The sequence below is a fragment of the Xenia sp. Carnegie-2017 genome, unplaced genomic scaffold, assembly GCF_021976095.1.
Source record: "Xenia sp. Carnegie-2017 unplaced genomic scaffold, XeniaSp_v1 HiC_scaffold_19, whole genome shotgun sequence".
NCBI lineage: Eukaryota > Metazoa > Cnidaria > Anthozoa > Malacalcyonacea > Xeniidae > Xenia > Xenia sp. Carnegie-2017.
Genome location: NW_025813481.1, coordinates 3190999 through 3218751, shown reverse-complemented (window position 1 = coordinate 3218751; position 27753 = coordinate 3190999). Strand labels below are relative to the sequence as shown.

General features: G+C 32.7%; 2 protein-coding genes and 2 long non-coding RNA genes across 8 annotated transcripts in view; all 4 read right to left on the bottom strand.

Moving 5' to 3' along the window:
- Positions 1–27753, bottom strand: part of LOC124437963 (AP-3 complex subunit mu-1-like) — a 105538-nt gene that overhangs the window by 590 nt on the left and 77195 nt on the right. The window contains exons 1-6 of one of the 4 annotated variants that reach the window (XM_046987941.1): positions 7064–7157; positions 4868–5084; positions 3855–3918; positions 2580–2603; positions 974–1686; positions 309–588 (exon numbers count right to left, since the gene is read on the bottom strand). In XM_046987941.1, the coding sequence (XP_046843897.1) occupies positions 376–588; positions 974–1686; positions 2580–2603; positions 3855–3882 (978 nt within the window). In that variant the 5' untranslated portion in view covers positions 3883–3918; positions 4868–5084; positions 7064–7157 and the 3' untranslated portion in view covers positions 309–375. Of the gene's footprint in view, positions 1–308; positions 589–973; positions 1687–2579; positions 2604–3854; positions 3919–4867; positions 5085–7063; positions 7229–17851; positions 17923–19771 lie in introns of those variants that run through there. The other 3 variants (XM_046987940.1, XM_046987942.1, XM_046987943.1) reach the window with 3 other exon arrangements.
- The window catches only part of LOC124438771, a 134078-nt gene that overhangs the window by 82742 nt on the left and 23583 nt on the right, over positions 1–27753 (bottom strand). The gene's annotated exons all lie outside the window — the stretch shown is intronic.
- LOC124437994 lies at positions 8657–14038 on the bottom strand. Of its 2 annotated transcripts, none has more exons than XR_006945934.1 (6): positions 13878–14038; positions 13648–13755; positions 12700–12765; positions 12176–12521; positions 10980–11098; positions 8657–9245 (listed from the first exon to the last, which is right to left on the bottom strand). It is a non-coding gene; the product is annotated as an uncharacterized LOC124437994 (long non-coding RNA). The 2 variants fall into 2 exon arrangements; XR_006945933.1 differs by having other exon boundaries at positions 12446–12521.
- Positions 23417–25099, bottom strand: LOC124438002. The gene is made up of 2 exons (XR_006945941.1): positions 24896–25099; positions 23417–24575 (listed from the first exon to the last, which is right to left on the bottom strand). It is a non-coding gene; the product is annotated as an uncharacterized LOC124438002 (long non-coding RNA).

The window sequence follows — 27753 nt, the reverse complement described above, 5'->3', positions numbered from 1 at the left end:
TAACAAACTTGGTATCTAAGAATGCACGGTTGCAAGGGTAATTTGAAATAAAGAAATGTTATAAGGCTGCCAAAAAGACCAACTTTACCCCAAATGAGAAATAATGAAATAGTGAACGTCTTGACACCATGCATAAAATACATAAAACTAAAAGCAGTTGAGAGTTGTGAGAGGATAATTGAAAACTCAAAACTAAAATAATCATTACCAGAAATAAACATCAAAATAGTACATCCTAAGAAACGAATGTACGATTACGGTGAAAATGACAATTAAGTTTGGACAATATAGTGTCATGGAACCATTACCTTGTGAATGTTTCACCTCCAGTTGTTTCCCCATATCACACAGCATGTTAATTTTCTCTTCGTCTGATTATAGATAAGGGTGCTTTAATGCCTTATCGGCAGATGGCCTGTTTCCTGGTTGTCGTTGTAGCATCCACGAAAGAAAATCTTTAAGTTGAACATCCTTGATTTCTTCCAAACCAACGGGTTTTCCTTCCAACATGTTTTGTAGTCTATACGCCTCAGGTCCAAAAGGATGTTTTCCCTTTGTTGCAACATAATAAGCCACCATTCCGGCATTCTATTTTCAATAAAAAAATATCATAAACAGTCAGTGGTGGATACTAAAACCTTAAAGATTGAATTTATTTGCGATTTGCAGAACTCTACAATAAATGTGCAGCTTAAAAAAATCTAAAAAATTTTCTCCAAATTGAATTGTAGCCATGTATATGTATCAAAAGCAATCTAAATAAGGAACATACAATTGTAACTGTGACACGTTTATCAAAAATTAATTTATTTCTATTTAAATTTATAGGTTGACACTATATGACGATACAATCGAAGTAAAGAAAAAAATTGAGATAAAATCAGTATCACTACCAAATACCAATATTTAATTAAATGCAAACACAACATTGAGCTGTAGTTGGACCTCTAGTTCTACTACTTCAAGAACCTACCATAACATCAGACTCTTTTTTGTAACGAACTTTATCAATTGATTCATCTGATGCGTCATATGACTCTGGAGCTATCCAATATTTAGCTCCTCTTTGTATGCTCCGATGTGTCGAAGTTTCATCAGATAACATATGACTTATACCAAAGTCAGCGATTAAAAAATTTCCTTGTACATCTCGAAGAACGTTCGAGGGTCTTAAATCCCGATGAAGAATAGGAAGCTCACCGCTGTGAAGGTGAACTAGACCATTTAAGATCTGAATAAGAACTTTAGGAACGACTTTTTGAAGATCTTGCCAAGAAGACGATTTCACATAACTCTCTAAAGATTCTTCACACAAATCTAATATCATGTACAAATACTCTTCGTCAAGGTTCTCTTTTAAATCCCAAAAATTCACAACATAATTTGAACGCTTTGCATTCAACTCATTAAAAATTTCTTTTTCTCGATTTGCAAAGTCATTGCCGCTATCTTTGGGTATTCGCTTTACTGCTTTTCCATAGCCATTATTTCCCAGGGCTAGGTAAACACGGGTTCCATCACTTCCCTTGCCAAGCAAAAACTCCTTCATGAAGATTACACGCAATTCATTGAGCAGTGTAACTTTTTCTGGATGTTTGCGTCCATATTCCTCCATCTTTTTAAACTTTTCCTTATGTATTAATGATTTATCAAAACATTTCCATGGTTGACGCAACAATTCTTGAACTTAAAGGAGAAGTACAAATCAGGAACGATTAAAAAAGGACTGATAACTTCATCAATTCACAGTTTTATTTGTTTTGGCAATATCACATAACATATAACATTGCTGTGTTTTTCAGGATGAGAAAACACGGATGTTTTTACTTTGATATGGAAATTACATTTACTCCGGTAGAAATGAGTTGGTCATCATACAATTCACGCGCAATAATCAACGTTCCACGATTAGTTCATTGTATGACTATACCAACCTCTAACTCAATAAAGCCAGTGGCGGATCTAGGATACGTCAAAACAAATTGCTGCAGCTCATGCTTGGATATATTTCCATTTCCAAATACATAGAGGCAAGTCCATTGATAAAGTTTAATTTTTTTGAAATTCAAATTCAATAATTTTGGTTTGAATGTATTTTGAATTTAAAATTTTGAAATTAGCATCTATTATTCATTTTGACAAACGCTAGATCTGCTAAACTAGATTGAGCAATTCTGCAAAAGATAAAACACACATCCTATTCACATTAACATAAAACATGAAATTTAGTATCTGAATATTATGACCAAAAATCCACTTAAAATAAATTGAATTTACTCAATGATCTCTACAAATGTTACAAAGCAATGATCCCTTCAATAACTGACTTTGTTTTAACTGGGAAAAAAAAAGAAAATGGAGGAGTTAAGATGATTGCTTACGACATGCTGAACTTTACGTTCAGACACGGACATTTTTATGCATGCAATGAAAAGAATTTTTAATTCTTAATTAAAAGTCATTAAAAAATTCTGAAAATTGAAAAAATTTACACAGCATTTTCTAACTCAAGCAATTGAGAGAAGTAAAAAAATTAATCATAATCCTTTACGAAACTGAAAATAGTTCGTTATACCAACCTTCCAAATGTTGTTTCCCCTCTTCTGCGTAATGAAAAATAAATATTAAAATAATATTAAAATGTTATATTGTTATAGTGACAAGCAAATAGAGCATTTTTTTTTATTTATAACACAACAAATTAATTTAATGGTCTCTTTATCATGAACTATGAACAATGTTAATGTATGGACTTCTTTTAAGATTTGGTCGCATCATAATACCACACCGATTATAAATATAAGAAAATATAAAAATTACAGAACCACAAATTGCAATTTTCCTTTATAAAAAGTATTTTTGATTGGTTTTTCTCTTCAACAATAACATGCTTGTTTCTGTATTGATTACAAGGAAAATATCCATTGGTCAAGATATTGGTCGTCACATGAATAATGATGTAATATGTGGAAACAAATGAAAGTATTTTTATACACAGCTATCATTATACTTTTAAGGTTATTGTAGACAAGCATATAGTTTGTACAATCAACTTTGAAAACAAAAATTTTATTATCGTCGTGTGCAAGCGCAATAGCAAAAAAGTATTTTAGTTGCAACACAGTGAATGTTGAGAACGCTTTGATTAATTGAGAATTTTCAATATGAACATAATAGCCCAACATAAGACTTTTAAAAAAGCCATCACAATAGTAAAATAAAGAACTTCATCCCACTGGTACACGTATCGGCATACTATATGGACTTCCTAAAATTCATAAATCCTCCAACCCTCTAAGTTCAATCTTATCTAGTATTAACAACTACTCCTACAAGCTAGCCAAATTCTTTATTCCTTTCCTTACACCAATCTCCGCCAGCTCCCATGTTATCAAGGACTCTTTCTCTTTTGTCCAAGATCTTTTACATAGTGACATTAACGCCAATAACGTTGTGATGGCGAGCTTTGATGTTAAATCATTGTTCACCAACATCCCAGTTGATGAAACAATCGCTATAATAACTAATCACCTCTTCTCCAATAACACGTCCTTTCAAGGCCTTCATCGTTCACAATTCACTCAACTTCTCTCCCTCTCCGTCAAAAACTGTCATTTCATCTTTAATGGTCAAGTTTATTAACAGATTGATGGTGTGGCTATGGGCAGCCCCCCAGGCACTCTATTTGCTAACATATTTATGTCCTTCAACGAGAATTCATGGCTTCACAATGATATTTATCTTACCATGTTTTCAATTAACCTATTAGTGGAGGCACTGAGATGAAAAAAACTTTATAATACAGCCTCTGTTGAGAGTTCGTAGATTTGAGTAACGAGAATCTTAAACGTTACCTTTTGGAAAGCATTTGCCTTGATCCATTTGAGTCGCGTGCAAGAAAGATCAAAACTAAAAAATCTGTAATCATAAAATTTATGTATTAAGACGGTACGACAATTGTTCAAAAAGCAAAAAATTGAAAGAGTGCAAAATCTCATTGTGAGGCACGATACCATAAACATGATCTAATCAAATCTGATCACAACAATTAATAATTTTGAGATAACACGCACTAAAAAATATTGGACAGTTGCATGACGTCTCAAAATGATATGTGGAAATTCCGCTTAGTTTAAATTTATTTTATGCTAAGTTTACGACAAAAACCAATTAAATGAAGAATTTCAGATTTTGATTAATTGTTTTAACCAATTAGGAAATTCAAATTCATGATCTCGAATCCTGAGTCACCTGAATTTTTAGGTTCTTAAATTGTCCAGCAAAGTGCGAAGATCGTATCTTCATTTAATTTCAAACACCGCACTGCATAAAACATTCTTTCACAAACAAACCAAGTTAAACCTTGGTTTAGCTCAACCCATGTCGAATGAATTAAACCCAGATCTAACCTGAATCAGTGATGTTCACACACCAAAAACGACAAACATGGGTTCATTTGAACCTGGGGTGAATCCAGATTAATTTATGTCATGTGAATTATGCTCTAGTTTCCATTAACTTATAGTTTGTTATATTTTACTTGTAATGAAAAATGAACTCGTGTATACTTTGTTGAATAATATCCTGATTGGTATTAATGGACAATAAAGAGTAGAAACGTAATGTAGGAAATTTAATAACAACTTCAGCTGCGAAAAAAATACCGTTACACACACAAATATTTGAGAAATTAAGAATAGTATGTTTCCCACATGCAATTAACAAACAATATTCTCGTGCTGCTCCAGATAAAGACGCCTTCTTTAAATAAATTTAAAAGAGTGCAAACTTTTTGGTATATATAGTTTTACAGTATTTCCAATTGATTGTCCAAAAAAAAAGTGGAAAGGTTTGCTACAAAACTGACCTTGATTTTGCATCAGTGATGGTAGATAAAAATTTTTGATTAACAAAAAAGCAACTAAAGAAAAAGTAACTAATTTTGTGAACGTTTTCACGATAAACTCTCTTGCCTGCTCTTACATTTTGGCTTAAAACCATGACCCGTTGTTGCCTTCAGCTTTTTAGTGAGCAATATGCAACAGCGTTTCTTAGGACACTAAACGCACTGTTTCCCCGAGGTGCTGTAAAATAGTTACAAGCATGTTACAAAGTATTCAGAAAGCATTTAGCTACTGCACTTAGTTGATTCAATTTTATAATTTGCGTTCATTACAGTGTACATACAAGCTTTATAGTGATTAGTCCGGAATCGTTAGATTAGAGCAGGGGTCTCCAAACTTTACAGCCAGAGGGCCACATGAACTTTCATCCAGCATGTTGAGGGCCGAAGAATATAAAAAATTTCCACGTCATCCTTCAGCTTTTTAAATATCGCAATGTGCTTGAAACGGATGTAGGAAGTTGGGACAAAAATTGACGTAAGCCACTCTTGCAAGTTGGCTTGCATCATAACGTGAACTTTCTGCACAAAGTTTATTTTGTTTATTTTTTTTTCTTAAGTGCCTCTGCGGGCCGGATTGAGAGGCCCGATGGGCCGCATCTGGCCCGCGGGCCGTAGTTTGGAGACCCCTGGATTAGAGGATCTCAAGATTGAGTTGAATTAGCATTTATCGTGATTTTAAGAAGTTCTAAAAAAATGCATAATGTCACGACTCATTATTGCGACAAATGTGACGTATAGCCATGATTTTTATTTAGCGCCGTAAAACTTTATTTTACAAGGTGAGTTATTATGCAAGTAAAAATTGCATAGTATTGAAAATTGCATTTCTTGTATATATCTATCCCATAAATTACTTTTACAAGCTTTCAAGATTCATTGGGTAAGTCTATATCTACGTCTTTTATGTCGGGCAAAATGGTCCGTCACCCTTCAAAGTTTGTACCCAAATCTCGGCCCTGCCTTCATCTAGGCCATAAAAGTAAAATTTTCTTCCGGTCGATTACATAGCAAATGTTCTTAAATTCTATTTAACTATGTAAACAAGTTATTTCTAGGAACTTTAAGTATATTCTTTTATAGATTGCACATACAAGAATTTTGGACGACACTGTGTATAGTTAGTATTCAAGATCATAACTCATATAAGTAGTCAGAAATTAAAGGACTTTCCAATATATTTTAAACATGTCAAAGTGAAGACCGACAAGTGCCGCTATCATATAATACATGATGCAATAGAGCTAATCTAATGTTTGTGAAAACTGCGTTGCAATTCATGTCTAAGCTATAAAAGATAAGATAAGTGATACGACCATATATTACTCATATCGCAATCATATTGCAAAGAAATTACAATTGTGAAAGAACAAGTCATTTTAAAATATTCGGTATTATTTGACTTCCTGTTTTAGGTTGCTATTGCATGCAAGTGTCTAATGAACAGGTAACTCTGGCCGAGCGACTGTGGCTACCTTTACTTATAAAAAGATGATATTCGCCGACAGTCTTGAACATTTGTTGAAGTTGTGATTGACTTAACATTCACCAAGACTATCAATGCTCTCTTAAACATAGAGCTCCCCTATTCAAACGGCTATTAACATGCAAACGACAAACTTGAACAGTATGTTTATTTAAATGCTGGAAAATCCAGGTAATTTTTCATTTACAGAACTCTCTAACAGTTGTTAGTCGCTTGATCAAATAATTAAAAAAAGAACTGTTCTTTCCGTAATTTTTTCATAAATGAACAAAGCTAACAAAGTTGCTCAGATGATATGAACTCAAAAATAGCCTTGTTATAAGGCTTTTTTATAGGTATAACTTTACTTATGGGTAAAAATGCAAGAAAACTGAAGCCTAGTGAATCGTTTGCAAATGTTTTAGTCGGAAAAGTAAAATCACTTGACCTTTCAAATTTTCGGTGACTTTTAGAAATCTATTGCTAGACGATTAAAAATATAGTATTGGGATTTGAACACATCGAAAGTACAAACTTATGGTGATAGAAAGTCAAATTCATGGTGATAAAATTGAACGTCTGACGCAATGGAATTTTAACATTGTCATTACATATACTGAATAAATTCGCAAATATTTATGGCAAAGCGTACCAGTGTTAAATCATGAAGAGAATACAATACAAATAAAACTTACAACAATTTCAGTGCATGTTCCACTTCTTAAACGTTTTTGCTTCGTCTGATGAGAATCAACTATCAAAACAATACGAATGACCTGTTTTGCATCGCGTATAAATATAATCTTTAGACAATGGAGCATTTCAAAAGATCACAGCAGCAAAAATTCTTTAAAACATTCCATATTTTGTCTTGGGGGAGAAGTGGGGACGGGGGGGAGGTAGAATAAATGAATTTGCGAATGATTTAATTCATATTTTATATCCACATAGAACTTAAAATCTGAAGTTAACGAATACAACGTAGCAATGCAGCAGCTATTATTAAAAACAAAACACAAAATAAATTAACTTCATTTCAACAGATATCACCTCTAAATTTTCTTCATGATTCTTTTCTTGATCTGATTGATTTCTTTCTTCAAAAATTTACCCCTCTCTAACGTTCTCTTTAACGTTTCTTTTAATTCTATCTTCGGCACGCGATGTTCAATCCAGAAATTACGAACGCACGTTCTTTTCTTTCTTCCTCGTTTTTCTCACCATTTTATAAACGCTTTTAATAAAAAAAATCACAGACATTTAATGACTGTAGATAAAATGAAATCAAAAATAGAACCGGCTCAAAGTTTTGATTAGAGCAAGCAACATTAAATTTACTTTACCTTGTTGTGAGAAGCAAATTTTCAAAGCTCTTCTAAAACTTGTGGTTATGAATGCTTTGCGCCAAATAAATACAGGACTTTTGACAAGCCTATTATGAAACGCTGGAGGTGTTTCCACTGTAAATTTCGCATAGGAAATGTGTGCATCGTTTATGTGTAAAAACAATATTCTTTCCAAACATTCTCACAGAAAAACAATGAAGTGAACGACACTTGCCTGTTTCAAAAAATGTCAGAGCTTATCAGCATGCATGCCTAGGAACATAAACTTTACGTCTTTAATTTATTCTTACGTAAATAGTCTTTTGAAATTTCTGTCAAGCCGTACCCCAAGACCCACCATTACACTTCTACATATGGTACCACATGGGACAGTTCATGGACATGGATATGAAATAGCTCAGATTTCACATATAAACAGGTTTTCATATTTTTACAGGGGTAGTGCTAAACATCATAGGTGGTAAAAAAAAGGAAGTGACATAAGACAAAGTAAGGGCTAAATTTCAGGGGCGGTTTGATAGTGAAGCAACCAAAGGTAGTGTAGTAAGCTGAAACAGTGCACAGAAAAACTCAATTCAACTGTACTACTGATGTGTTTTGCTCAAAACTGAGGGAGTTAAAATTTTTGTTTAGAGGTGTGAAAAACCTATCTAGGGGGGGGGGGAGGTGTCGCAAAACTAGTAATCGCATTCATTTCAAAACAATGATATTGTGATATGGACAAACGAACTTCTGCCAAATATTCTTGTTTTTGCTGTCCAGTTAGAAAAGGAAACAACAGAGCACATTTTGCAAAAATGACATGACTCAGGCTTGTAATTTCACCACTAGAAATGGGTTTCACTGGTTTCACACCAATCCATCTCAGTCAAAATATCAAAATATACAGCTTCACGTGTCATAATCACTGGTCATAAAAAACATCTTCTCGTACAATCAATATTAGTTATCTCAAATCTAGAACAATGTATTTCAAGGGACGAAAAAATGCGTGGCTATAAGGTAAACATGTCATTATTAAGCATACAGTTACATAAAGAAAAGATTTATGTCGGGTACTTTTTGGTTGATGATCATTTTTCAATGACTTATTGTGTTTATCTAGTTGCACATTACCGTTACATTTACTGTATTTCGCAATTATATCAATTTTGTTTGGAATTATAACTGGTCAGATAATTCATCTCTAAACTGTAATTATGCTTACACATATTTTTAATTTTGTATATCTTATAAACTATAAATTGGTTTTGATATATACTGAATTAAATGGAATTAATTACCCGCTTCCTGCTTCCATAATACGGATTGTACAATTGAGCTTGGAACATTTGTACCTAAACATTGTTATCTACAGTGAAAATATCATGTATACTTGTAGCATTCACGATAAAAGGTCTTTGAACGTGGCATCCTTGATTTCCTTCAATCCAACTGGGTTTCCATTCAAAATGTTGTCCAGTCTATGCCGTTCATGTCCAAAAGGATGTTTTCTTTTTGTTGCCACACAATAAGCCACCATTCCTGCATTCTATTTTCAAAAAAAGGCACTGTTATAGTATGCTGTTTGATCATACACCAACCCCTATACGATGTACCTGTCGTTGTAATTTCGGCTTTTAGTCTTTTCACACAAAAATAAACAATGAAAACATTATTTTTATGTTCACACATGCAAGTAAACTGAATGCAGTGTTTATTTGCTTCAGAAAATAACAAGCTAAAAGTTAGCTAAATATGATAGCGGTATTTTGCAATAGAAAAAAAGACAACATAAATGTCACATGTTATTCACATGATAGGTTGACTGTCTCACAGTCAAGTATGTTGTTAAAAAATAGGTACGCATTGCGTACATGTGGTAAAATAATAAACACAGTACATTTTACATTAAATATGATTGACACCAAATACGTTTGAGATTTAAAAAATTTGTGCTTTGTGCTCATTGATCACTCAAATGACCCAGTAGCTTTCTAACCTATTCTGCATTTACCAAACGCACCTTACTTAGATCGCATGTCACGTGACTATACTCACAGTAAGAAAAGTGAAATCTCCAAGATTTCTTAGAAATTTTGATGATTAATTTAATATAATTTTCACCAAAGACCAATTTCACTATAAATACTCGTCAATAACTGTTTTAAAACACTTTTCTGACGCGAATATCTTCCACACAACCGATAATTCAAAACCATTACGACTTTTTTGTTTCACACATATATATGATAGCCATATTTCCGACGATACAGTGACGATTGTAATTAGTAAGCAATGTTTAATATTTGAAAGCTAGTTAGAAAGCTTTGCACATTTCCAAGTGATCGTAAGTACTTAAAATGTATTTCCTGCTGACACTTTCAATTACTTTGACTACTGACACGTATCATATTACATAAGTTTCATTGTCAATCTATGTTATATAAATCCTACACAAATAATAGTTGTAACTCTTAAAATAGTCAAAAGCAAAATAAATGTCTTTGTGGCTTTCATTCAACTGATTAACTCGCCAACAGACAAGGGTGATCTGCGAACCAAAGAGTTTACAAGCAAGGCTAATAAGTACAGAACCGGACTATAATTATGAAAAGTTATGATCGCCAACCAAGCCTGCATTTGTATATTATAAATCATTTGCTAAATTTATGAATCGATTTCATGTTTCACTCCGTATGAATGGATCACTAAAGGTCGTACATGTGTATGTTTTATAATATTAGGGCCGCGTTGTTTTCTGATTAGCTAATATGCCTTCAACAATTTTTTGTCGATTGCAAATAACTTTTGTTTCATCGTTTGAACGAGGATAAACGTTTTACATAATGTAAATATTTCGATGTATTTAATACACATTGAAAAGTATTATGCGTTCAGATTCATTGTCACAATGATAACTATACTACTCAGTTTCATCAACAATAAATAATTGCCGTAAATTCTCGATCACAATGCACTAATGAGCAATCGAGATACCAAATATAACCAAAATATAAGTACAGTTATTCTCAACGAGTTATTCTCAACAAGTTTTCCAACGTTAATCGACACATATGATAGCAAATTTTTAACGAGAAATTAGCTATAAAACCAAATTTTATACAGTAACAATTTTGGGAAAAGTTGTTGGTTTAAAGTTACAACTTAAATATAATATACACATTGTCAAATAAATGTGTCTAGTGAAAATTCACAATCATAAATTACCATTTATCATTTGCTGAGAATCACGGTCTGAAAAGCTAGGGTCTTTAACTCTAACCTTCTAAAGTATCCGAGTCTTTGACATCGCTTTCTGAAAAGCTCGGGTCTATAACCAGACTATCGAAGAAGTCATTTTTTTCATCCATGGAGTGGCAAAAGAAGTCAAAACCAAAAAATCTGCAATCATCAAAAAACTATTTGTAAGTGCAGTACGATAAATATCATTTACGCTGAATTTGAATAAAATGAAAGTTAAAACAGAGCGAAATTTTTACATAAAATGTCACAGTTACCACATGGTTTAAACAGTTCTAAAACAATAAACTGTACAATGTACATTTCAATAAAATTCTTGGATAATTATACTTTAGGTGTTATTTAGACCAAATATATGTGAAGACTCTCTTAAAACTCAAATGAAGTTTCATCTCTACAGCAACATATCCCTTTGATTTTAAACAAATTAAATGCGTTGCACTTAAACAATTAAAAAAATCATAATTGCACAGTGTTAATTGTGATGCATGGTTCTTTAGTCAGATAGATATGAATGACATCACTGAACTGTGTATATATTTGCTATAATTGTGACTAGTTAAAATTCCCCCAAACTGGGAATATTGTATGAAACACAAACCAGAGTTAAACTCATTCTCCCTCGCAAGTGATCATTGACATGCAAACGTCAAACTAGATGCACTGTATTAAATTAAATGCTGATGAATCCAGACAATTTCTGTTTAATCGTCTAAAAATTTGCAGTCGTCAAACAATCGAAGACGAAGTAAATTTTTCATACAAATGATTAGAACAGCGTCTACTTCTGCCGACATACATAATTCATAACATTTTGTAATGAAGAAGAGTTAAGGTATAACACACGTTGTGAAAGTTTCTGAAATGATAAAAGTCAAGATCCCATACATCTGTAATTTTACTTCTTGGCAGAAAAACGCAGCAAAAAACATTACAATTCAATGGAATTGTTTTAGTTTTAATAGTCTGCATCACTCAAATATTTTGTTCAATGATATGTAGAAAATCTTTCCTTATAACAACAAAATCTGACAATTTTGATAAGGAGAAATAAATAACATGAACAAAGTCTTCACAGTTAAATTTAACGTGTGACGCAATATAATTTTTTCTTGTTATACGTACGTAATGAAAGAATTCACAAATCCCAGTTTATTATAAACGTGGCAGTCTTTTATTATGTGAAGAACACAATACAGCTAAATCTAGAAAACTTACAGACAATTCCCCTGTCTGTAATGAGTATTCCGAAAACACTGACTTCAATACCGTTCTCTTTCAGATTAGAACCATCAATCGTTATACTTTGTTATACATGTCGTCATACAAAAATGTTATTATAAAAATGCAAGAATTTCAAAACAACACAGCATGAAACACATACTACATGTTCTTTAGGAAGAGAAGGGTAGTGATTGGATAATTCTTAAAATTTCTTAATGAAATGTCATATGTGTATGTATTTAAAAAAAGATTTCAGTAACATACACATTAAGCAACAGTGATCTTCTTGTGTGTCATGTGTGAACCAGAAACTTCATAAGGTCCACATAGCCAAGTAACACTAAAAAACAGCACAAAAGTAAAATCGTTTTTTCATTTAATCTTACTGTCTATAGCACATCAATGATTATAATCTGGGATGAATAGAAACTTGCTCAGGAATTGAGCAAGACTGAAAGCTTGGTTGTGCAGTGTAAATGTTTTCAAACTTAAAGCTAAAATACATTTCAGAGACATACACATTTAAGAACGTGACCTTCTTGTTTGAGCAAGCAACTCCATATGGTGCACATGGCCAAATAACACTAAACAGCATAAAAATAAAATCTTAATTTCTATTTAGCTTTACTGTCTAGAGCATGTCAGTGATTATAATATACAATAAATAGAAATTGGCTCAGTGGCATAAAAGGATTGACAGTTTGATTGTGCAGTAAAAACAACAGATTTCTATAAACAGAAACAATGCTAAACTGACCAAACTGGCAGGCTGGTTATAACAAACATGCTGTAACCTTTAATGGTAGTAAGTAAACAAATACAAATCTATCTTGGTGACAGTTTTCAAAAGCACAAAGTAAAACTTGCTTGAAACAAAAGAAACACTTTAACTTTTGTAAAGCTATCCGCAATCCAAAATCCAGCTCTACCATAATGTATGATTATACACGTATACATCCCAAGTGCAGGAGTCACAATTGTACTGGGGTGATAGCTGGGAGAGCACATTATTAATAACACATTGTATATAACCATACTATTCTATATTCATACATCAGTTCATTTGTACACCTTTAAAAAATGCCATCAAATGTTACAAGCAACTTACAAATGATCAACAATCATTCTTTGAAATGGGAATTTTATAGAACACAAAAAGAGATGTACAAAAATTTACAGAAGAAGAAATTCAATCACTAACAAGGTTGGAAGTAGAAAAAAACGTTTTCGCTTCATCATTATTAATAATCATGAAAGTGCAGTGCTCACCATATGAAGATGATAAGATGGCGAAATTATTTTGATCTACAACTAAGAATGCCTAAGGTATGCCTTTTGTTAGTGATAACACTTCTTTGAAAAGTCAATCAAAACTGGCAATCAATCTTGTTCAAAGAGGCATGCAGTTGGTTCATAAGAAACATTCATACAATATTAATTAATCAGAACTCAATAAAGACACAAACCTTCATTTTCCTCAACAGCAACAAAAACGAGATCATGTATATACTGGTGAGACAATAACTAAATCCTGTTGCAATTACAGGAGGAGGAATGTCTTCAAGAGTATTGACCTGAAAGTAAAGCAAATATTAGATTTAAACAAAAGGCATATTTCTTGTTAGACACACAAGTTTCAAGTTCTTAATAAGTAAATCACCAAATTTCTTTGCAATTTGCACACAAATCCACTAACCTTATCTTGAGTTTCAAGGAAATAATCACGAACAAAGCATCCTAACACTTCTTCAATTTTTTTTACCAACAAACATCATTGAAATACAAGAAAGAGATCCTATGACCAACAGTAATATATGACATCTAAGCCTTTTGTAAAATTTTGATGCCAATTTTTAACGTCACGATTTTCATGTCATTTTCATTTTGTATGTGTTTGGTGCATAGTTTGGAGTTAGTGTGAATCATGTCACGTGATTGATAATTATTTTCACCCCTGAATGGTTGATTTTGAACAAACTATAAATCATTGTTAAATCCACTTATAATAAAATTTATAAAAAAGTAGGATTATAAAATGTGCGTATATTTATCTTACGAAGTGGCAAAAATATAAAAAATATTACATATTTACATTGGGATTCAGGGTAGTGGTGTTTCCATTTAAAAATAGTTAACGTTCCTATATCTAAATCTAAACAAATCTAAACTTAAGTTAACTGCTCCCGAGGCCACATAAACGTACACGTAATGGTAAAAGACTGACAAGAAAATGCTCTGCAAGGCTTAATAAATTGCTGTCTGATCATTAGATATTCATGATCATTAAAAACCTTGGAAACATGATCCAGAAGTGACAATTTTAAGGTTTTAGCCACCATTGTGTTCTGTATTCAGGATTATAAAAGCAGAATCAGAATTTTACTGCAATATCGGACAGTTTTTACATGTTGCAATACACAGGAAACTCAAAACGTCTTCTCAGTTGCTTATTAAAAGCTTAGGAGTAAAAAATGGCTAAAAACGGCTTTTCTTTCTCGTTTCTGCCTACGTCTAAACAGGAATATCAAAATTACAATGGAATGGCTTGTTTTGCACTTTGTCATACATGAATATAATTTTATATAAAAATTTCAAAAGATCTTTTCAAGAAATAGATTTGTAAGAAAGTTGGTGTACTATTTAGGGTTTATTAGAAGAGAGAAATTTGATCCAGAATAATTTGCGTACTCAAGCCTTTGATCTTAAATCTAAAGCAAATGAGCAAAGAAATTAAAATTGTCAGTTGTTACATCATAAACATGTAATGCTAATTTATCAGATATGTGGTCATATAAGAGAGTAGTTTATGATGTGACATCATGCTTTGTGACGTGTTTTAGCTGTTTCCTTACGGGAAGACATGTTCATTGATTGTAAACTTTATCTACGAAGTGGCATCTCAACGAGGGTAAAACCCCCATTTCCAAGTGCAACCATTTTATTGGGGAAAATTTAGCGTCCTACATAAACATATATTTCTCATGTTTTTCCCTAAAATCAACCGCTCGTTTGTAGTGCACTACAAACAATGGTAGAAAAGAAATGTTTTGATTTTTTTAACCATGACAACGTGTGAAGCCCTTTTATTTGAAAAGTCTTTCTCACAATTGGTGTGAAGACATCAATTTGAAATGTTTACAAATTTAAAAATAGAAAAGAGCTTAGAGAAGATAGTTGTAATGTTTCTTCGTTATTTCCTCAATTACATTATCATCAAGTTCATGTTTTGCTTTGTTTCAATTTGTCATTTGACCTGAGAAAAACACTCCTTTGGCTTGCCAATCTTATAAAATAGTTCTTGTAGTGGTCTTGTCCTTGGTCAATCATATCGGTGAAGACCAATGTTGATTTTAATTGTTATACTCCTTCATCCTTAAATCTAATTACCAAAATTATAACCATGCCAAAAGCTGCAGAGAGTTTATTACAAATGATGTTACATAATGCATTACTTAATGATGTAGAGTGTTTTTATTTTACATCTATAAAAACATTCCTCAAACATAAATTGCGGTATGTAAAATGTTTATATATTGATTGGTGTTATTTCAATTGAAAAGGTTTTGAGTTCTGGTTTGTTTTTCCATTCATTATTTGATCTGACAGCCGCATGCACCAAAACAGGAAGATTTGGAAATGTTTCAAGAAAGTACTCCTTTGGATCGCCAATCTTTTCAAGTGGTTCAGGTTGTGGTGTTGGCCGTGGTTTATCGTACCAATGCAGGCCAACATTTCGAATAAATCTTAAGCAATCTGTCCATGAAGGCCCATACATAACAATCTTTCCACTCACCTTATCAGTACAAAATAATTATAGGCCTCATGATGTATTCGACTTTTCCAATCGGAGGGTTCACTATTTAATTGTTGAACGACACTTGAATTGACATCATTTATTTTAATCGGTCGTTGGTTCCCAACTTTACATAACATTTCAAATTTTTCGTCATCCGACATAAGAAAAGGATGTTTCAATGCTTCGTTGGCTAATGGTCTGTCTTCTGGTTTTAGCTGTAGCATCCACGATAAAAGGTCTTTGAACGTGGCATCCTTGATTTCGTCCAATCCAACTGGGTTTCCTTTCAAAATGTTGTCTAGTCTATATTGTTCAGATTCCAAAGGATGTTTCCCTTTGTTGCAACATAATAAGCCACCATTCCGGCATTCTATTTTCAATGAAAAATGGAGTTCATTTATTTGTTAGTTGCAAAAAACACAAGTTCAGTTCGAAAAAAATTAGAATAATGTTCTCTAATTAAAAATCGTAGCCATAAATTTTTTAGAGAAATCTAAATGAGAGACATACAATCGTAAAACCAATAAGGCAATAACAACAATCAATTGATTATCATACATATTCATATTTTTTTATTTTATACAGTGCAATTTGTATTTCGCCACTATATGACTGTACAATGGAGGTAAACAAAAATTTTATTTAAAATCATCATCACTACCAAATACAACATTCAAATGCAAACACAACATTGAGCTGTAGTTGGACCTCTAGTTCTACTTCAAGAACTTACCATAATGTCAGACTGTTTTTTGTAACGAACTTTATCAATTGATTCATCTGATGCGTCATATGACTCTGGAGCTATCCAATTTTTAGCTCCTCTTTGTATGCTCCGATGTGTCGAAGTTTCATCAGATAACATATGACTTATACCAAAGTCAGCGATTAAAAAATTTCCTTGTACATCTCGAAGAACGTTTGAGGTCTTAAATCCCGATGAAGAATAGGATGCTCACCGCTGTGAAGGTGAACTAGACCATTTAAAATCTGCTTAAGAATTGTAGGAACGACTTTTGAAGATCTTGCAAAGAAGATGATTTCACATAACTCTCTAACGATTCTTCACACAAATCTAATATCAAATACAAAAATAAGATTCAATAATTCAAACATTTTGAAATTTCATTCATTATTTGAGTAACACTGTTCCATCACTTCCTTTCCAAGGGTAAACACGAGTTCCATCACTTCCTTACCAAGCAAAACTCCAATTCACTGACAATTTAACTTTTCTGGATTTTGCGTCCATATTCTTCCATCATTTTGAACTTTTCCTGATGCATTATTGATTTATCAAACATTTCCATGGTTGAGACAACAATTCTTCAATTGAAAAGTAAAGTAGACTATTTAGAAAGGAATAAATCAATGTATCAAGAAGCAATTTAATTTTCTAATTATACGCACATCAAGAAAATGTGGCTATTAGACAAGATTTGAAATACCTACACCGCTTTACCCGTTAAGGTGAACTGACTTTTATATTTAGCTACTAAATAATAACATAAAAACATAACAACATGTTTGCCTTTGTTTCAGTTTTTTGTATTAGCAGCGTATTTCCCTGCTCCCAAACACACGAATGAGAGTTCAAAGGACGTTGAGGGACGTTTAGAATGAATGTTCCTCATAAAAGTAATCAACACCTTGTTTCCACACTTAATTTACTCTCGTTAACTTTAGAAATTGCGTCAGCTCGCTTTTGATTTTCCACTGCTAAATAATTTTCAATTCTTGTGAATGGAAAAGTTGATGTCAGGATCTTTTCACTTTAAATGCGAAAACATTGAGATTGAAAAATCAATGATGAAAGCATCTGTCGAGTTGAAAAGAGTTCGGAGAATTAAAGAATCTAATGTTCTTAAGGTTACCTTCTGAGTTTTTGACCAGACTTTCTGAGAAGTTGTGGCTTGGATCCATTTGAATGGCAAAATGGTTAGAACTAAAAAATCCGTACCAATAAAAATTTACTAATCAAAGATGGTACGATAATTGTATGCGATGTTTTAAAAGCTACATCATGAAACAGTCATTATATTGACCACGTGTTTAATGTATACATGGCTCATTAAAATATACAATTTGAAATATTATACATCGCTTCTGTCTTTGATGCAAAAAGCTTTATAGTAATGTTCAGTCTTTAATTCAGAAAGAAATAATCTCATTAATGAAAAGTGCCATAAATAAATTCAAGAAAAAAACTTGCGGTAGTTCTATTAAATTATTGGTTGAACTGCGTGTGTGGAAGTCATTGAAATGAACTTCTTTAAAGATGTGTGTGGAATGCATATACAAAATTTTGTACTGTACGATGTAGTCAGCGCTGCACATGATCAAACGTGGTAGCTAAGAAATACAAAGGTATACTTTTGAACATGTTTTGAACATGTCAAAATGAAAACATCTTATATTGAAACAGTATAAAATAATTTTTGACCAATAACGAAGCATCATAAAAATAATTAAATTTAGTGTATCTTAATCTTTTAGGCTTTGACAATTTTATTTTTTTGTTTTTGTTTTCATTTTATTAAAAGCCTGTTTCGGATTTCCTTTTATAAAAACAAGATAAATTTCGAAAAAAATTTTTTATCAAAGCGCTTGGACATTTAATCATCATAATGATTTTTAATGTCATCATTATGACAGAAAGAAAAGCAACTTGTTTTTGCTTGGATAAGAAAATAATAATTTCTAAAAAATTAAATTTAAGATGTTAGATACAGGTATTAGCAATAACGATTAAATTTCAGCAAATTAAAGACAGGCTAAGCTTTTGAAAACTGCATTGCAATCTACTTATCTATATTTAATAACACTTGAGATACTTGATTACAACATATGTATTATTCATATCGTATTCATATTGCAAACAAATTCGAGTGTGAGAGAACACGTCATTTTAATATTGTCATCATTCTTCAACTTTCCCTTTTGTGTTTGCTTAGCATGGTGCATTTAATGAACCGGTAACTTTGAATGTTTTCAATTTCAAAGATAAGTTATGCGAAATTTTTATCGGCAATCTTTCAGTAATATTTATTTCAGTTATGATGTACTTAACATTTACAGTTTTTTCCCTCTGAAACGTTAAACAGACAAAAAATGCAAACGATAAACTTGAATATCGTATTTATTGAAATACTGCATAGTAATCCATGCAATTTCAGTTTTACAGAGTTTTCAAGCGATTACCAGTTTCAAACCAAATCATCATGAAGTACCAACGGAAATTTGTCAAGATCTAAATGATAAGCTGATGAAAATGGTTTAAACAACGCCAACAACAATCTTCCTATGAATTTTGTTTTTTATTTAAAAATTTGCTTGCGTGTTCTTTCCGGCCTACGTAGTTCAAACCTCTTGACTCATGACTCATGAACAAAATAAATATTTGATATACACGCTAACAAAGTTGCCCAAATAACAAAACTTTAAAATAGTCTTGTTGTAACGCTATTTTATAAGAATAACGATATATTAGTGAGTATAATCGAACACCCCAGCCCAATGGTATGGAATTGTTCTAGTACTTGCTGTCTGACTGAGTTTTTTCTAATTTTTAAGCTAATTGTAAAAATCTATACCTTTAAAAATATAATCTTAGACATGGAGAATTAAAAAGAGACTAAAACTACATATAAATTCAAACTTGTGGCCTTTAAGTCATGTCTGACGCAATGGAATTTTAACATTGTCATTACATGTACTGAAAGAATTCGCAAATTTTTATGGCAAAGCGTACCAGTGTTAAATCATAAAGAGAATACGATACAAATAAAACTTACAATAATTTCAGTGCATGTTCCACTACTTAAAGTTTTTGCTTCGTCTGATGAGAATCAACTATCAAAATAATACGTATGACTTGTTTTGCATCGCGTATGTAAATAATCTTTTAACAATGGAAGCATTTCCAAAGATCACAGCAGGAAAAACTATACTTTCCCTTAGGGAGGGGGTGGGTGGAGAGAAAATAAAATTTGTGAATATTGAATTTGGAAATGTTTTATTTAAATTTTATATGCGCATGCAATTGAGCATGTTTTCTATCGTAAAGATAAAATTTGTTTTTACGGATTATAAAATTAATGTATATGAATATGCCCCCAATTATTGTTCTGGCTACGTGCATGATCCTGTGCCAATAAATAATGTACAAGTTTTACCAATCGTAACACGAGTAGTGCATGTGCATAAAAAGACGTATAAGTTACTAAGAGAATTTACTCAAAAGAGTGTCAATAAAGAAGTGTAAATAAGAAAATTAGTGAATTATTGTAGGCGGATTGTAAAGAAAATATAAAGTCAAATTGGGTCTACAGCAGCTTGCTAGTGGCATTTGCTCCGTACGTTTCAGTTACTACCAGTTTTTGTTCATCCGAAGAATGTGAAAATGGAGTAGCCATTGTGGCATGTGGGTGATTAATCTGACTAGCGTTCTTGACATGAAAATGGCTGTTTACTCGCATGTTTTCTTGTGCGTGTTAAATTAACTAAATTCAAATTCTAATTATAGTCCAGTTGCCAAATGCCACTTTAAGACAGAACGTTGCTGTGAAGGACCCCAAGCAGGTTTTTGCACTTTTTGTATCTTTACAAAATATAAAATTCAAAATTTTAAGAGTGTCAACTTGGCACCCTTGGTGAAAATCTAATTACGAGCTCATATATTGGCTGACACATTCTATTTCTAGATTTCAGCCATCCAAACTGTCTCACTTCTGCTTTTTAGCATATGTTTAAATAAATTATGAAAATAAAACATACTGATACAGGCATGCTATGTTGTAGAAATGTAGATACAAAATGAGTTACAAAGATTTTATAAAACAAAGAGGTTAGGAATCTAAAATTTTATTATTTGGCTGTTATTGAACATTTCCACTGACTGAATAAAAACTGCTGGGAACGAGAGATTGTCGGGTTTTGTGCTTATTTTTACAAAGGCCATATGAACATTTTCTAAATTACTGTAATTTAACCCGATTACAAAAACATATTTTAATACTGCTTAAATGTACTCTTTCAGACATACCTGTTTTTATGACTTCTTTTTACATTTATTTCCTGATCTTTCACCGTATTTTAAAAATAAGGTCATTGTTTTTGACAAGAACAGTCATATCCAGATTTTTAAAGTACAATGATATCTTATGACTCATATATGATGTAAAGACACACGAATCGTAATGGAACATTTATGGAATATTTTTGATTCTTTCCAAGACGCACAGCTTCATCTATCTTGACAAATTCTAGAGCATTTTTGCCAGTTACGATATTAAATAAACTCTTACAATGGCTTTCTGGATTTAGTGGATCAACACATAATTGCAGCTTTTCCCTCAATTTCTGTCGATTTTTTGCATCCGAAAATATACGTGCTGGCATTTCTTCGTTATGGGTAGCTACATCGTTTGATGATGCCTCTTCATCTTTCATTGCAGAAGCACATTTAATCAGATGGCTGCAATATGAAGACTGAATGCCCAACGAGATATTGCTGATGAGTTTAAAGTTTTACCAATTTAGCCGCCTGGCCCATTACAATAACCCATAAACAATGTTTCGATAAACATATCCGACCAAACTCATTCCATAAACCAGGCTTATGGCGTATTACATGCTTCCCTTTCATAAATCTATCTCTAAGTTCTGCCGGGAGACGCTCCATTGAGCGCAAGTTATATAAACCATATCTTGCGTAGTTGAAATGCCCACCCGCAAAAAATTGGGCATCATAGCCTCTACTGCTCCAAGATATAAAGGCCAGTCACCCTCTTTCTCTGCCCGAACAAACATCATCATGATGAGCACTGGTTTAATGAAACTTTCTACCAAAATTTTGGTTGTCCTACTTTTCTCAGCCTTTTCTTCCATTACCAATGTCAAGTGCTCAAAGCACTAGATATCTTTAATAACATTTCGTAAAATTTCCTTAGCAAGCATTCGCAGAGTCCGGACATTCTGAGGAAATCGTTTACCAGAAAGCTTACGGTTAACACCTGCAAAAGCCGCTTGAAGGATCTCTTTAAAACCCATATCAGACATAAGTGATCCAGAGCATCCAACAAAACTCACGAACATATGCATTCCTCAATGTCTCGGATGAATTTCTTGAACATATGCGGATACGCCAAAAGGATGTTTACCATTACTCGATATAGTTGTTGATCAGAAGTAAAGCTGTGTAATCCTGGCCAGATTTTGGGTCTGAGGTAAGTGAATGCCATCGACTATGGTGACGGGGATCCTTTCGCATAAAACATTTTTCACCGCTAAAAACACAGTCTTCCTGGAAAAAAAACGTTGTTCTTGAATTTGACTGTCGTGTACGTTTTACAACAAACGAGCAAGCTGTAGCATCAGTTTTTTCTTGACTCACGCTTTGAATCTTTAAATGACGCTATATATAGGTCAGTGACAGTGGCGTGCGGTCATGCAAACGTAGGCAAGCGCCGCTTGCCTAAGCATTTTACCGAACAAAAATTTTTTGGATCAATCTCTGAGCAAAATCAGTTTAAATTTTTCTGTTCTAAACAATGTCAATGTAATCTTTTGTCTAAATTGTCTTTACAGTTGAAATGCTTGCTATTTATACGCGATTTACTGTCGTGGTTTTCTGTTTCACTTTGCTACACTTGTAAGATGAGTCAAGTGGATTAAATACAAATTAAAAATTCCTTATTCATTAACCAAGGCAAGCGCGCTTGCCTTCGGAGCTCAATTTGAACATTTGCGCATGCGTTAATCTAGATTTGGAGGCTTCTTATTCGAGGAATATCGAGAAAAGGCAAGCGGCGCTTCTAAGGGCGCCGCTTGATAGCGATTGGTCAACAGTCTTGTACGCTCGCAATTTTAAACACATTTCAGCACACGAATAATATTCGTATATTCAACACATTGGACATCCGAATTATTCACGCCGTTAATGTTATCGTTTATTAAAAGATGACTGAGAGCGAAAGGTAATCTTCTAATTTCTAATTCAAAGTAGTAGGTGCTTTACTGGTTATTTTATTATTTTCTGCGCACAATGTGCGTAAACAAGCAGGGGCCGCAGTCTGCAGAGATATCGAAATGCACGCAAACGTGTGTTGTGGTAAAGTATGACTAGCATTATGACCAAAACACTATGCTCTTGTCAGTCTTGTGTCGTTGAATTCGTAAATTAATGACTAAAAATAAAAGGTACAAGATACTAAATAATAAACACGACTCTCCGATATTCTGAAACGTACGAGTCAGTACCAGACACATTTTGAAGAACGGGAGAACACGTTGCCATGCGACTAGCTTTCATACTGAAAACATTTACGAAAAAATAAAAACCGTTCAGGTACAAAACGATGTTTTCCATTTGTTTCAACGTAAGAAGCTACTATTCGTGCATTCCAAAATCAATAAAAAACATCATAACAGTTACAAGGTTAGTGGCGGTGGATACTGAAACGTCAAAAATTGACTTTATTTGTTATTTGCAGAGTTCAACTACATTTAAATGTCTACAACAAACACTTATCATAACATCAGACTGTTTCTTGTAGCAAGATACATTGATGATTGGATGCTGGATAGATCATATGACTGGAGTTACCCAATTTTTAACTCCTCGCTGTATTCTGCGATGAGGTAAATCTCCAACGCTCAAAAACCTAAATATTTTTGAGTAGCAGCCACATACAATTTTAATTCATTTAACAACATGAATGTCATGTATTGCGAGGGATACGTTGCCACTACATGACTGTACATTCGAATTAGTAATATTTTCAGTCCCATTATAAATATTTTAAGTAATCATATCCATTTGCGGAGATTAAAATTTTTCACAGTATATATTACATAATTAATTATAAGACTTCAGTATCGAGTGAGAAAGTGTTTAAATAAAAAGTCATTAAATTTAAAAGCGAGACAATAAAACTTATGAGTAGATAGTGTAAACAAATCCTGAACAATTGCACGACGTTCTTCATTATTCTTGTGATCAGATTTAGTTTTCCAGTGACCTAATGACTTTGTGCACCAGAAGAAGAAGTTCAGGAAAACGTTGCAGGAAATACTTTTTATAATTGCCTTGATTCACATGTTGTGATAGATGCGGACGAGGCTTATTTTGCCAATGTTGGTCAACGTTTCGCATAAATCTTAAGCATCCTGCCCATGTAGACTCGTACTTTAGAGTTCTTATACTGTCGTTTACTTCAAAGTTGATCAAATCTTTGACGACTTCATCATCGATACGCTTCATCCATTCTGTGGAGCCATGCAACTGCTTATGAACATCTGAAGTGGGAGAATTTTGACTTTGTGAATGTTTCACCTCCAGTTGGTTCCCCATATCACACAGCATGTTAAATTTCTCTTCATCTGATTGTAGATAAGGGTGTTTTAACGCCTCATTGGCAGATGGCCTGTCTTCAGGTTTTAACTGTAGCATCCACGATAAAAGGTCTTTAAACGTGGCATCCTTGATTTCGTTCAAGCCAACTGGGTTTCCTTTCAAAATGTTGTCCAGTCTATGCCGTTCAATTCCAAAGGATGTTTTCCCTTTGTTGCAACATAATAAGCCACCATTCCGGCATTCTATTTTCAAAAAATTGTCATAAACAGTCAGTGGTGGATACTAAAACCTTAAAGATTAAATTTATTTGCGATTTGCAGAACTCAACAATAAATGTGAAGCTTAAAAAAATCTAAAAAATGTTCTCTAAATAGAATTGGAGCCATATATATGTATTAAAAGCAATCTAAATAAGGAACATACAATTGTAACAGTAACACGATTAACAAAAATTAATTTATTTTTATTTAAATAATTGTCACTACAAAATAGAATTATTTAAATAAATGCAAATAAAACATTGAGCTGTAGTTGGACCTCTAGTTCTACTTCAAGAACTTACCATAATGTCAGACTCCTTTTTGTAACGAGCTTTATTAATTGTATCATCTGATACGTTATATGACTCTGGAGCTATCCAATTTTTAGCTCCTCTCTGTATGCTTTGATGTGTCAAAGTTTCATTAGATAACATATGACTTATTCCAAAGTCAGCAATTAAAAAATTTCCTTGTACATCTCGAAGAACGTTTGTTGGTCTTAAATCCCTATGAAGAATAGGACACGGACCACTGTGAAGATCAGCTAAACCTTTAAAATCTGCATAAGAATTGTAGGAACGACTTTTTGAAGATCTTGCAGAGAAGAAGATTTCACATAACTCTCTAACGATTCTTCACACAAATCTAATATCATGTACAAATACTCTTCGTCAAAGTTCTCTTCTAAATGGCAAAATTCACAACATAATTTGAACGCTTTGCATTCAACTCATTAAAAATTTCTTTTTCTCGATTTGCAAAGTCTTTGCCGCTATCTTTGTGTATTCGCTTTACTGCTTTTCCATAACCATTGTTTCCCAGGGCAAGGTAAACACGGGTTCCATCACTTCCCTTGCCAAGCAAAAACTCCTTCATGAAAATTACACGCAATTCACTGAGCAGTGTAACTTTTTCTGGATGTTTCCGTCCATATTCCTCCATCCTTTTAAACTTTTTTTGATGTATTATTGATTTATCAAAACATTTCCATGGTTGGCGCAAAAATTCTTGATCTTAAAGGAGAAGTACATATCAGGAAAGATTAAAGGACTGATAAATTCATGCCATAAATTCATCAATTCACATTTTTATTTGTTTTGGCAATATCACATGACATATAACATTGCTGTGTTTTTTTTCTGGATAAGAAAAGACGGATGTTTTTACTTTGATTTGTAAATAACAATTACTCCGGTAGAAATGAGTTGGTCATCATACAATTCACGCGCAATAATCGACGTTCCACGATTAGTTCATTGCATGACTATACCAACCTTTAACTCAATAAAGCCAGTGGCGGATCTAGGGTACGTCAAAATAAATTGATGCAGCTCATGCTTGGATATGTTTCCATTTCCAAATATATAGAGGCAAGTCCATTGATAAAGTTTAATTTTTTTGAAATTCAAATTCAATAGTTTTGGTTTGAATATATTTTGAATTTAAAATTGAGCATCTATAATTTATTTTGACAAACGCTAGATCTGCTACATTAGATTGAGCAATTCTGCAAAGGATAAAACACACATCCTTTTCACATTAACATAAAACATGAAATTTAGTATCGGAATGTCCTGACAAAAAATCCTCTTAAAATAAATTAAATTTACTCAATGATCTCTACAAATGTTTACAAAGCAATGCTCCCTTCAATAACTGACTTTGTTTTAACTGAGAACAATAAGAAATAGTTAAAATGGTTGCTTACGACATGCTGCACTTTACGTTCAGATAAGGACATTTTACGGACATGCATGCAATGAAAAGAATTTTTCATTCCTAAGTAATAGTCATTAAAAATTTACAAAGCATTTTCCAACTCAAGCAATTGAGAGTAGTAAAAAAAATTAATCATAATCCTTTACGAAACTGAAAATAATTCGTTATACCAACCTTCCAAACGTTGTTTTCCCTCTTCTGCATAATGAAAAATAAATAATAAAATAATATTAAAATATTATATAGTTATAGTGACAAGCAACTAGAGCATTTTTTGTTTCATTTATAACACAACTAAACAATTTAATGGGCTCTCTATCATGAACTGTGAACAACGTTAATGTATGGGCTTCTTTTAAGATTTGGTCGCAACATAATACCACACCGACTATAAATATAAGAAAATATGAAAATTACAGACCCACAAATTACAATTTTCCATTATAAAAAGTATTTTTAACTGGTTTTCCCCTTCAACAATGACATGTTTGTTTCTCTATTCATTACGAGGAAAATAACCATGGCTCAAGATATTGGTCGTCACATGAGTAATGATGTCATATGTGCAAACAAATGAAAGTATTTTTATATATAGCTATCATTATATTTTTAAGGTTATTGTAGACAAGCATATAGTTTGTACAATCAATTTTGAAAACAGCAATTTTATTATCGTCGTGTGCAAGCGCAATAGAAAAAAATTATTTTAGTTGCAACACAGTGGAGGTCGAGAACGCTTTGATTTATTAAGAATGTTGCAGGTTTATAAACACGGGTATATAAAAAATCATTCACAAAGGCATCCTTCTTCCACACTCTTTTCTGCATTAAGATAACCATCATTAATCCCTAGCACAAAGTTTATATTTATGTTTTGCATTCGATTCACAGTTGAGTATCTCACCGTCGTAAAATGGTGACAGTATAGGAATGAGTAAACCTTTTAAAATTTATTTTTTTGCACCATTATAACGGAAGTAGTTAAAAATAGCAGTCTGTCAAAACGCTGACATTTTGAAAACAACGCTTGTTATTTTTTAAACGACTCAAACCAATATCTAAATCACAAAGAGCATTTTCATAAAGAACACTTTTTGGCATGCATTTTAATTTTTTCCTGTCCACATCGGCTTAGCATACTTTTAACGACCTTATGCAAATATTCTAGTGTAACGATCTTATGTAAATATGCAGTAAAGTCCCTTTAAATGCGGAAACATTGAGATTGAAAAATCAAAGATGAAAGCATCTGTCGAGGTGAAAAGAGTTCGGAGAATTAAAGAACCAAATGTTTTTAGGGTTACCTTCTGAAAAGCTTGTGTTCATCCAAAAATGTTCATCCAAATTATCATCTGCATCTAAACACACGATAAAAAAAATAAAAGTGTATATCACATGTTACACTACCCAGCTTTTTGTAAAATATGAATCAAAAGTCGGT